Genomic DNA, 12,694 nt, shown 5'->3' with positions numbered 1-12,694 from the left:
TTCTTGTACTCCCAGTTCCATAGAAAAAGGGTTCTGGCCCACTGGAGCAGGAAGGAATTATGATTCAAGCTCTCTGGGTACTGGCCAGGGATCCCAAAGTACCCTTTGGGTGGCAATTAGTATCAAACCCCTGTAAATGCAGAGGGATTCTTCACAGTCCATTGGAAGAAGATCTTTGGGTCACAAGAGGAACGGAGATTCAAAGTCCTGGAGCAAATCTAAGGAATAATGGGACCCCAGTGTCCCAGAGCGAGGATACAGAATCTCTCTTTGGGAGGTGCCATGGGGTATGTATGTTTCTGTGTGTACTACTCCCCATGCCCATGCTCAAAGGAGGCTGGGAGGCCACGGACCAGGTTCTGAGCATTGGGAGGGAGCCCACTTGGGAACTTTTAAAATCGCCCCCCCCCGCCTTCTCTGAGTATTTCCTTTGGAACTGAGTCTTGGTGGATGACCCTACCCCCTGCCCTTGACCTCCTGGCTCACTTGCTAACTGTGAAGCCCGATGAGTGCCGCTCCCCTTCTTAGGGCTGAGCCATCTGGGCAGATTCCATAGCCCCGTGCTTCTCCTGCATGAACCCCTGACTGTCTCACTGCTGCCAAGCCTGACTGGCATTCTCTACTGCCTCTCCTTCCCCAAGTGGAACACTGCAGTCACGGATGGAAACTTCACTCCGGTTGAAGCTCAACGGGGGCAGAAAAGGATCTTGGGAACTTGTTGGACCAGTTCTTCCCTTTCGATGGCCCGCCTTGGGAGCTTTGGGGCTAAAAAAAGTCCTGCTAACATTTTGAACTGGAAGGGACCAATCCCTCCCCTCTATAAATGATGCCACTGAGAGTTTAGGTCTGGGATCCCTCAGAAGGAGACACCGAGCCGGGCACAAACTCTCTGACACCCAATGCAGGATTTTCCCACAGCTGCCCCTGAAAGCCCTCTTAGGACCATTGATCAAACCCCCCTTGTGCAGTATACTCTGGAAGCACCCTGTAAGTGCCTGGAGACTTTCTGGGAGTCCCAGCTTCCCCCCCTTGGCATTTTATGGCTATTCACTGATTCTTCATCTTTCTCAACTGTTTCTCCCATGTTCTCCCTCTCTCCCCAGGACAACATGAGAACATTTTCTCAGGGTCTTCCGAGCCCCCCACCTTCCCCAGCCAAGCCAAAAGTCTGAAACAAAGAAGAATGTTTTATTGACTGATGTGGGTGGCAGGGGGGGTTGAGTGGTGTGTGTGTGTGTGTGTGTGTGTGTGTGTGTGCGCTTAGAGAAGCGTCAAGGAGGGAAGTCCTGCTGCTGCAGGGAGATAATTCATAAGGAGATAAAGGTCTAGGGATGGAAAGAGGGATCGAACTCAAGCTGAGCTTCATTTACAGTATTTACAGACAGACCCAATATGATGGGGGCTCCATCCATCCCCCTGCCCACCCCCCAGTCTAAGAGGGCATCTCTTCTTCCAAGGGAGTGTTTTTGTCCTTCCCAAGTTGGCCAGACCTCAGAGGGATGTCTCCCACATGGCACATTTGGGTTTAGGAAGGAGTGTGTGACCTAGGGATGCTGCATCAGTCTAGGAAAATGGATCCCAGGTGATTTCTGTCTCCCCGTGCACATGCACGTTTGACCAGAGGAGAACCTGCTTCTCCCATCACCCCCAGGGTTTCTGAGGGGACCGCTGGAGGAGCTTCTGGTCCGATCCTTTCTCAGCCTGGAGGAGGCCCGTGTCAGGCCCGGCTGGTGGCATCTGTCAAGGGGAGGATCCATGAGAAGAATACCTCATAGGATGCTTTAAGCTTTTCAAAGAACTTTCACTTTGGCAGAAGGAATGAAGGTCAGTGAAGAGCCTGAGGGTCTGATCAAGAGTGTCCCTCAGTCCATACCCATGAAATAAGGTATAAGGGGAGCCCAAGAAGATGAATAGGGGAGCAAAACAGTACCCCTCTCCTCCTTGCCCTTCTTCTGGGAAAGACAGGGTAGGAAGGAGAGCTGGGGAAGTCACTGGGAGGAGGATCTGCATCAGGGGAAGGAGGCAGGGATAGGCTGGGGATGTCTGCATGAATGCCCCAGGACCCCAAGGTAGCATCCCATAGAGTACAAAGCCGGGGGAAACCAAATCGATACACCATTGGAGCTGAGTTCCCTTCTACCCCACTCCTGCCAAGGACCCATCTTTCCACAATCTCTTGCCTTCCCCTTCTCAGCATCTCTCCTTTAATGGGGAGAAAGCCACAGTCCACAGTTTCTTTTCCTCCACATTTGTCTCTTTTTTTAAAAATGGGATGGTTTCCTTTCTCCAGGACTCCTATCTCATGTAAAGTCTTGGGGGACAGCTCGGCCTTCCCCAAGGTCATCGTGTCTTTCACGTTCCATTAAATTAACCACACAGGGAGTTGAAATGCTGGACTTGTGGTTATTTTTTCATGTAATAAATAAAGATTCCTTTGTGTGACTTCCTGGGGTCTGTCCCAGTCCGAATCCTCCTGCCGGCCATACGGTCGCTCCCGCCGTCCCCATGGTAACTACAGGTGGTCAAAGGCCGAAGCGGTGGTGGGAGGCGCGTTCGCCCTTGAGGTGGAACTGTAATAATATGGGGAACCTGGACGGGTTAAAAGAAATAACAAGATGGCTGGTCAGAAGGGAGAATTTTACCAGAGCCTTCCCTGCATCTGCTGACCTTTAAGACAGCTGAAGTTAAACATTTACCACCCCCCTCCTATCTGATCATCAAAGATTAACTCCTCTCTCCTCTTATTTCCTCTTCTTCCCAGACCTCACTACTGAATTTCTGGCAAGGGTGGGAATGTTTCTCCTTTTTTCTTCTTTTGACTTTTTTTTTTTTAGATAATTTTGAAGACCAAAGAAAGATCAAATCTGGAATTCAGAAGAACTAATAGATTAAAGATGAAAACACATCTGAATGTGGTCATCAGTGGTCATCAAGGACCTTGAAAACACGGCCCTAAGGAGGCGGAAGAGTGCAGGACAAGAATAGAGACTAGGTTTGTGGGTCTCAACCCAAGGATCCCACTGAATGCCAACATGGACAGCCCCGAGAAAGAGGAGGAATATTCCCAGATGAGCCACTGAGAGAAGACCAACCAAGCTGGAAGAGATCATTAGATTCAACCCTGCCATTTTGTAGATGAGTAAACTGAGGCCCAGAGAAGTTGGTACCTTCTGACTCCCCTAATTCAGTGTTCTTCTCACCATGTTATTCTTCCTTTTGCAGCTTTTCTCAACATCCCCTCCTTTCTTGACTAGCCAATCAACTATCTATCCTCAAAGCCTTAAACTGAAGGTGAAAAACCAGGAGGAATTGTGGAAACTGATCTAAGATTTTCTCAATCTCACTGCCTTCTGTTACTCTTAGAAACCCAGTAGTAGGTGGGCATGGTGGAAAGGGGTAGGAAGAGGCAGAGGGGATAGAGGCAGGACAACTCTTCTGCCTGAAAGGTCGAATGCACCTAAGTCTTAGGAGGATCTGATAAAGAGTGATCTCATTAGTAAGCCACGGATGGAAGGGCTTCAAGATGAGATTTCTTCACCTATGACACCCTCCCAAAGCCTGAATCCCAGGGACAGTGTGACAGTGAAGCCTCCCTCACATGGCACAATGAATCCCTCCAATGCTGGGTTCAGCTGCCAGCAGAAGCAATCAGAAGATCTGGAAGGTGTTCTGCTGATGCCCAATGAATCCAAGGGCCAGGGCTAGGTCAGGAGGAAAGTAAGTCTGGAGCCCATGCAGAACTTGGTCTATACGGCCTTGGCATTATGTGGGCATGAGGGCTCTGCCCCTTACTAGATTTACATTTTTATTCTCTTGGTTGTTTTGTACATACCGGCGACCAAAAATGGAGACTAGATTTGGGACTTCTCAGGTTAAGGAATTCCCAGATGAGGACATTCCCTCTACTGATGCAGATCTCCCCTTTTCTTCAATTTACAGTCTTAGAGAATTGTCATGGACATGAGGGGAACCTGTCCTACCCAGGGCCACACAGCCAGGACTTGAATCCAAGACTTTCTGGCTGCAAGTCTAGCTCTCCAGCCATTAAGTGGTATAATGACTGGGGTCTGGACACAAGAAGACCTGAATTCAAATCCAGTTTCAGATACTTCCTAGTCGTGGGATCCGGGATAAGTCATTTAACTTCTGTTTGCCTCAGTTTCCTCATCTGTAAAATGGGGGTTAAAAAGAACACCTAATTCCCAGGGTTGTTACGAAGATCAAATGAAATAATAATTGTAAAATGGCACATGTTGGCTATCATTATTGTTAAATTACACTGCCTATAAGTATATGTATATGCATGTATATAGATATGTATGTATTATATATAGAATATATATAAATATATTTTACACATGTAAATATAAAAATATATAAACTTATATATAGTATATAATATGCATATATACTTTATAAACTTTATATATATAAATATAAACTTATTTACAAGTACATATAAACACACAAATATATAATTACACACATATTCTATTGTATGATGTATGTATGGACACACTGCATACGTGTGTGTGTTGGGGGGGAGAGATCGATGCATACTGATTTCTAGATTTATTGTCTCCTTCAGTGGAAAGGAAGCTCTGCAAAGCCTAATGCTAAGGTCTGCTTCCTCATTATCTCTCTATTCCTAGTACCTCTCTCAATGTCCAGGACATAGTAGTTGATCGTTAAAAGTGTATTGGTTGATTAATGGATGCTTCTTCAAGGGAGGGACTCTGTCTCCTTCCCTTCAGCCCTTGGGTGCCACAACCACAGTTCGCGCCAACTGGAGGGAAATCCCAGCGGCAAACGGCCTGCCCCCTTCCCTGCCTCTGCCCCCTCTGTTCCCCCATCCCAGCATCTCTAAGGCAATCCCCTGCCCTCCCTGCCCGGGGAGGGGAGCCCTGGTTGGCCGGCCCCACAGATGGACACTTACTCAGCAGGCTGGAGTTGGGGAAGCGCCAGGCCTCGCTGTAGGAGGAGTAGGGGGAATGACCATAGGCGTTTCCAGAGTAGTCGCTTCCTGCTGGCATAAGACAGAAGAAGAAAGGCCTGTGAGGCATCTAGCTTGGGGGGTAGGGGAGGAAGGTCAATGTGGCTGAGTTCTAGGGAACAGGGTAAGAGTTTGAAGCTGACATCCTGAAAGGTGCCTTCCAGCTCAATCTAGGACCCGAGGATCTGGCGATTGAGTGCTAGACTTGGAGTCTGAAACTGGGATTCAGATCTCATCTCAGATACTTGTTAGCTGTGTGAGTTCTCGGTTTCCTTACATATAAAATGAAAGAAAGAGATTCAATGACCTCTTAGGTCTTTTCCAGCTCTAAATCTAATTTCTTGAACTTCCAGAGCAGAGAGGGCTGGAAGTTCCCTCTGGGAAGCTCAGGGTAGGGAGGGAACAGGGAGGAAAAGGTTACCAGCCACCTTAAAGGGGTCTCAGTTGCCTCAATTATAAGATCGAGTTATTCTAAGCCAGCTCCATTGGAGCTTTCTTTGAGGATCTCTGTCATCCTTCCAAATTTAAAGTTTTCTAATCCAGCCTCAGGACTGGTTTTCCCCAGGAGAGATGCATACTATACCTGGGAGAATTGAGAAAGATTGAGGCTTGATTATGGCGCGAAAAAATGAGAGGAGTCAAAGAATTTTTGAGCTAGAAGAGAAAGTTAGAAAACAAATAATCTAGCCCAATACACTCCACTCACACATCCATTTCACAGCTGAGAGAACGGAGCTCAGAAGAAACAATCAGGACTAGAATACAAGTCTCTGGAACCTCAGCAGCAGAGGGACAAACATGTAAAGCTGGAAAAGACCATGATCCAAACTTGTATTTTACAAGTGAGGAAACTGAGGCACAGAGGTACTAAATTACATGCTCAGGGTCACACAGCTAATAAGTGTCTGTGATACGATTTGAAGCAGGTCTTCCAGATTCCAGGTTCATCACTCTATCCACTCCATCCTTCCCCCAAGCAGTAGCACCAAGTCATAGACTATTCCCTGGATGCTCTGGGTACCTTGGATGGCTGTCTCAGAGTCCATCAATGCAGGTGTACCTCACTGTAAGCAGACTGACTATAGGAGGATCTCACAGATCTGAAAAAGACCTTGGAGGTCATCTCATCTAACATATGAGGAAACTGATCCCCAGAAGAGCCTTAGGGGCCATCTAGTTCAGCCCCACCGTTTTATCAATGAGGAAACTGAGGCCTGAATATCTGGGATTTCCATTCTAATCCTCGCCCCAAGTTTTAAATCCACCAGGAAGGAAGAGAGGGCAGAGATAAAAGAGACAGATGGAATCATGGCCAAACCACAACTAGAAGCCATATTAGAAATCATCTAGTACAAGACCTATTCATTTCACAGATGAGAAAATGGAGGCCCAGGGAAGTTAAATGATTTGCCAGAAGTGAAATAAAGGTAAGCAGTAGGGCAGGAGCCCAAGGCAGTAGTCTTGGCCCTGACCCAGAAGCAGGCTTCATTCACATGGTAGCCAAGGTAAATGATGGCTCAAATGCTATAATGGTACATAGAAGCCCTGGGAAAGGTCTGTGTGCTGTAAGACTCTTCAACTAATATAAGGAGGGTCCAGAATTCCTTGATTTGTGGAATTCCCCTTTGCACATCATTTTTCCATCGATGCAGATCAGCTGCTTACTTGTAATCTGTAGCCTTAGAAAGCTTGCCAAATACACTAGTATAGCACCATGGAGAGCGCACTACGGAGCCCCTTCCTTAAAAAACTACATTTGATGCTTGATGTGACCTTAGATAAAACAATTGATTCTTTGGACTCAGTTTACCCATCTGTAAAATGGGATGGAAGGACAGAAGAGTCAGCCTCCAAGGGCTCTTCCAGTCTTAATTCTATAAATTCACATTGCCATGAGCAATCAGAGGAAGGATCTGAATCTGGAGCTCATAACAAGGTCAACCCTCCATTACCAATTCTACTCTTACTCTCAAGCAAACAAATGCACCTAGCTTCTTACACAGATGGGTGTATAGTGGATACCTGGACCTCAAGATCAAATCTTCCTAACTGTGTGACTGGGTAAGTCACTTCACCACTCTCTGCCTCGGTTTCCTTATCTGTAAAATCAAGATAATAGTACTATCCCTAAAGGAGAAACACATAAAGTATTTAGCACCATATCTGGCATATAATAGGTGCTTAATAAATGCTTGTTCTCTCTCTCTGCCTCAGGGGATTTTTTTTTTTTTTGGTGAAAAATCTGAACTTTGAACTCAGTTGAATTATTTGGAAGAAGAATGGGCCCCATTATATTATAGCCAAAGTCTTTGTTTTGTGGAAAGATCCTTTAAACAACCAGCCCACACTTAGGTCTGATTGAATTTCCCAGTTTGCACACTGGACAAAGCAGAGAGGTATTACAGAGAGTTGAACTGAGTCAGAAGACCTGAGTTCCAGTCTCAGTTTTATCTCTTGTTGCTGTGTGACCTTAGGCAATTCACTTAACCCCTCTGAGCCCAGATTTCTTTATCTGGACATGAGGAAGTTAAGTCTAGGTAGTCTCTGAAGTCCCTTCCAACTCTAGAACTTTGCAGCAATGGACTTGTCAGGAGCCCATTGGTTCTGAACATCAGTCTATTGGATAAGGTATAGAGGGGCCACACCTAGAATGGTCTGGACACAGCACAGAGTATGTTGAGTTTACAGTCACTGAGAATAGGGACTGCTTCCTTCTTTGTCATTGTAAACCCAGCTCCCAGAACTGTGTCAGACACACAGTAGGCACTTATTATAGGAACTGCTTCTTCTTTGACTTTGTAAACCCAGTTCCTAGCACGGTGTTTGGCACACAATTGGCGCTTAATATATGTATTTTTATGGTCCATCTAGACCTAGCTCCTAACTCAGTATTTGGCACACAGTAGGCACTTATTATAGGAACTGCTTCTTCTTTGACTTTATAAACCCAGTTCCTAGCACAGTGTTTGGCACACAGTAGGCACTTATTCAATGTAAGGACTGCTTCCTTCTTTGTCTTTGTAAGTTCAGCTCCTAGCATCGTGCTTGGCACACAGTAGGCACTTAATAAATTCATGCTGATTGGTTACCTCTTTTCATTTTTTTTTAAACTCCTGCACCTGTAGTGCAAGGCACCTTGGGGGTCTTATGCAAAGAAAGGTTCTTCCCTTATGGCTTCTCTCACCAGGTTCGAGGTCAGAGCCCTGACTACCATCCTGGGATAATATGAGCCGATAACTCACCCACTTAGCCCCAGGTGCCCCCCACCTTTTCCCTTTGCCCAGGCCTGAGGAGTGATTCATAATTAAGAGGAAAACACTATGCTTCCTCCTTCCTTCCTCCTCCTCCTCCTTCTCCTTCTCCAGGCGAGCTGCAGAGGAGCGGGGGAGTGAGAAGCAGGGGGAGTCGACTGGAGCCCTGGATTGTGATTGAGAGGCCCCATTATCCACACTCTTAAAAAAAATAACCGAATCTTTTCCTTTTTTATCTTGACCAATCTCATTTCACGCTCCAGGAGAGGAAGGGAGGGAGGGAGGGAGGCCTGGGCCAGGAGGGAGAGAGGAGTCAGTATTCTGTATTTTCAACGGTGCATTAACCACATCGCCACGGTAACCAAGCAGCAACAAGTGCCAGCTCAGCAGGTTCCCAGAGAGAGTGCAACCTCCTTCCCTCTTTCCACTCCCTCCTCCCTCCCTGCCTCTCCTCGTTCCTTCTCTCTGTGTCTTGTCTCTCTGTGTCTCTCTGTCTGCCGCTGGTTTCTGTGTCTCTGTCATTCTGTCCTGTGTTTCTCTCTGCCTCTGTCTTTATCTCTTTGGCTCCATCTTTCTCTCTGTGTATCACTAGCTCTCTCTTATTCTTCTCTCCCTCCTCCTTCGTTCTCTCCCTCCCTCTCTTACTCTCCTTCCCTCCATCTCTCTCTCTCTCTCTCTGTCTCTGTCTCTCTCTCTGTCCTTGTCTCTTTCTCTCTCTCTTCTCTCTCTGTCTCCATCTCTCTCTATGTCTCTCTGCCTCTGTCTCTCTCTCTGTCTGTTTCTTTCTCTCTCTCTCTCAGCACAGGACACTAAAAGGCAGGCAGCCAGCAAAAAATTAACTCCTATCTAGAGAGGGACGGAGGGAGGGAGGGGGGAGCAGGTTAATGAGCAATGCTTTTGGAGGTGGGAGTCAGGGGAGCCAACACTGTGCTGTGCTGGGAGCGGATATGCAGCCTTAGGAGACCTATACCTATCTCTCTCTCTCTCCTCTCTCTTCTCTTTCCCTCTTCACATAAAGCAGTTCCATTTCCCTCCCTGGTGCCGAGAAGCACGAGAACACTTTTCAGTCTGACAGATGCCCATCTATTTTTAACAGGGTTTAGAGCAGAGGCCAGAGAGCTCTCTCCATCACTGCTTTCTGACAGAGCCATGGGTGGAGGGGGGGGCGGCACTGCAGCCAGCTAGGCATGCTCTTCCAGTTTTGCTTCCTGTCTGAGAGCCAGACTCTGACCAGGACAAAAGGAGGCAAACAGGGGGCACCTCCCATAATGATCCCTCCCACACCTCCAGACTCCAAAATAAGTGGCCATCACGCTCCTTGAGGAACACCCAGTCGGACAGGAGACAAGACGAAGGGATTTTTACAATTCATGTGTAAAAATCTATAAGGGACCTTGGAGATCGTCTAGTCATAGAAACATAGATCTCGAGCCAGAAGGGACCATAGAGGTCCTAATTCAACACCCTAATTCTACAGATAAGTAAACTGAGGCCCAGAAGTATTAGGGTAAGTTACAGGAGTAGCACATAGGAGAGCTGAGATCCATGTAAGCATGGATTCAGAGCAAAGATATAAAGACCCTAGGATCATCTTGAAGTTATAGATTTTAAGCTAAAAGGGGTCTTAGAGATCATTTGTTCATTCAATCATAGATTTACAGCTGGAGTCAGAGAACATCCCTCCTTTTAACAGATATGGAAACTGAGTTGGAGACAGAGAAATGAAAGAACTTCCCAGGTTCACAGAGAGCATAAAAGGCAGGACCAAGAGTCACCCTAATGTTCTCTAACTGTAAATCCATCTTTTCTGCCACTGTGCCATGCTGATCTGAATCCCCCCATGCACCCCCAATTCTAAACCCAACATCCCTTCCACTGAACCAAGGTTGGTCCCTACTAACGAAAGAGCTTCTATAGATCCCCTTATGCACAAGGTAAGTCAAATGTCTACTGCCAACAAGTGCAAGTTAGCTATTAGGAGATGCCAAGGCTGACAGGTAGAGACAGGATGTCCCAGCTCCTTCCATGTTGCCTGATCCCAACTGGGATTTGGTAAATACTTGGAAAAGAAAGGACAAAATGCTCTGGGAGCTAAAACTGGCCAAAGAGAAAAAGATGAGGGGAAAAAAGGAAAAAAAAAAAAAAGAAAACCCTTCCAAAGGAGAGGAATTCTGGAACTGCCCTTCAGTGCCCACTGACACCTGAGAGCTAAGGAAACTCTTTCTACTCCCAATGTTCACCTATTCATCATAAAGTCACCTCCCTCATAACCCTCGCACCCTGGTCCCCAGTCATTCTCCTACCTGCCACCATGCCGGCAATGGCAGAAGAGGCGTAACTGCCCTGGCCACTGGTGGGGATGTGGGGTGGGTATCCGGGCAGCGTAGGTCCCACCATCTCCCGCCCTGTAAGAAAAAGGGAAGAAAAAATCACCATCAGCCGGGGATTCAACCGATGCCACCTCCTTTTCTGGAGGAATCTAGAGCCATTTCTCCTGTGAGTTATTCCTGTCTCAAATACCGTTCCCCCATAGTCCTCTCTAAATCCCTTTCATGTTGCTTCCTCCATGAAGCCTACCCTGACTGCTCCTACCCTCACTGATGTCTCTCTGCTCTGAACTGGTCCATTTCATGAACTCTGCAATCATCATTTGGCAACTGCTTTTACACTATTGTCAAATAACATCATGAGCGTTGGCGTAATTACATCAATGAAACTGCAAAATCCTGGAGGGCAGAAGCTTCCTTCTCCTCATAGTGTCCAACATGATACCATTCATACAATACATCCTCAATCAATCAACAAATATTTATGAAGTAACTGATATGTGTCAGGAACTATGTTAGATTATAGAAATTAAAAGACAAAAATGAAAAGTCCCAGACGAAGCACAGAACCTGGCATGAATTTAAAAAGAACTTAATAAATGCATCATTGCGTTTGATTGATTCAAGCACATTTAAAAATAGAAACAAAGTGATTGGAAATGGGGGATGCTAGTAGTTGGGGAAGGGGGTGACAGGAAAGTCTTTATGTAGAGAGTAATACTTAAGCTGAGTTTTGAAGGAAACAAGGGACTTTGAGAAGCAGAGATGAGAGAGTCAATTCCAGGCACAGGCCGCTTCGGTAACTCTAAGCTCATGGACTCCCAGGTCTCTAGACTTGGGGCAGGCAGAAGCAGACAGTGGCTTGGTGAGGTAAGAATGGACCTCAGCATCGGGCTGGTACCCGCAGTCTGCAGTCTACTGCCACCCACTGTCATGGGGAGTTTGGAATTTACAGATATTCAGAGTATCCTGTAATCCTGTGCCCCAATGGAACTATTACAACATCAGGAAATACACATCTGTTTCTGAGACACTGAAAAGTAAACTTTATAAACAATGAAAGGTGAGAGCTATAATTTATTATTATTATTATTATTATTTTAATTACAGGGATCTCCTTAGATTTTATGACTACTGGCCTTTCTAAAAAGATACAGCACTGGTCAGTATCCCCGGGTCTCTTGCATTATAAAGCTTGTTTTTTTAAGTCTCTACCCCATAGGCATTGCCCATAATCCATCCCAGTTTCCAAGTTTTCCTTCCTTTATCCATCCCCTAACCATTCCTCCCGCTTTCCTCCCCTATCCAGGTCTTCCTCCCCTATCTCTAGCTTTCCAGCACCAGTGGTGCCATTCATGCCCTCCAACTCCTCCAAGAATGAGCATCTTGCTTCTATTCTAAATGTTTCCACGTCCCTGAGTGTTCTCCAGCACTTTAACTTGCCTTGACCATCCCCTGGGAGCGGCTGCCTCAGTAGCAGTCTCCCTCCCACCATCTGCCTCTGGGGACCCTTGGGAAAACATTCCCTCCATGGGTGGCTGATCACACAGGGTACTGCCCACTCGACTGATACTCCCCATGAAAGCAGATAAGCTGTTTCTTCTCCCTTTGCCTAATCTGAAGTCTCCATATAAACCATTCTCTTGCCCTAAAGCCTTTTGGGAACTAGGTACTATACCGTACCAGTGTATGATGGGAACTGAAATGAGGCAGTTTGTGTTTACACAACACATTGAAGTTTTACCAAGGGAGGAAGCATAATGCCAACAGGGAACCTCTGTAGGCTCAATTTCCTCGGCTATAAAATGGGAGTGTTGAGTTAGAGAACCAACATAGTCATTAGATAGAGCACTGGATTTGGAGTCAAGAAGATCTGAGTACAAATTCCATCTTGTATGTATACTTGCTAGCTGTGTGACCTTGGACAAATCACTTCTCTGAGCCTCAGTTTCTCCAGAGGTTGGATTCAATGACCTGTAGGGTCCTTTCTAGCTTTAAATCTATGGGGCCCCATCTAGGACTTAGCATTTATATCCTAGGACGTGACCTGAGGCTGAATAAATTTCTATGACCAGCCCAGGGACTCAAAGCTAATAAACATCAGAGCTAGGATTGATTCTCAG

At 46.3% G+C, this 12,694-nt stretch overlaps 1 protein-coding gene across 6 annotated transcripts in view; it reads right to left on the bottom strand.

Moving 5' to 3' along the window:
• Positions 1–1,469: 1,469 nt before the first annotated feature.
• Positions 1,470–12,694, bottom strand: part of PAX8 (paired box 8) — a 77,993-nt gene continuing 66,768 nt past the window's right edge. For 3 of the 6 annotated variants that reach the window (XM_031949882.1, XM_031949886.1, XM_031949883.1), the window contains exons 10-12: positions 10,548–10,649; positions 4,937–5,026; positions 1,470–2,589 (exon numbers count right to left, since the gene is read on the bottom strand). In XM_031949882.1, coding sequence (XP_031805742.1) covers positions 2,513–2,589; positions 4,937–5,026; positions 10,548–10,649 — 269 coding nt within the window. In that variant the 3' untranslated portion in view covers positions 1,470–2,512. The remainder of the gene's footprint in view (positions 2,590–4,936; positions 5,027–10,547; positions 10,650–12,694) is intronic. The other 3 variants (XM_031949884.1, XM_031949887.1, XM_031949885.1) reach the window with 1 other exon arrangement.

The sequence above is a fragment of the Sarcophilus harrisii genome, chromosome 2, assembly GCF_902635505.1.
Source record: "Sarcophilus harrisii chromosome 2, mSarHar1.11, whole genome shotgun sequence".
NCBI classification, from domain to species: Eukaryota; Metazoa; Chordata; class Mammalia; order Dasyuromorphia; family Dasyuridae; genus Sarcophilus; species Sarcophilus harrisii.
Note: the sequence above shows the minus strand (reverse complement) of the source record. Positions and strands in the feature narration are given on the sequence as shown.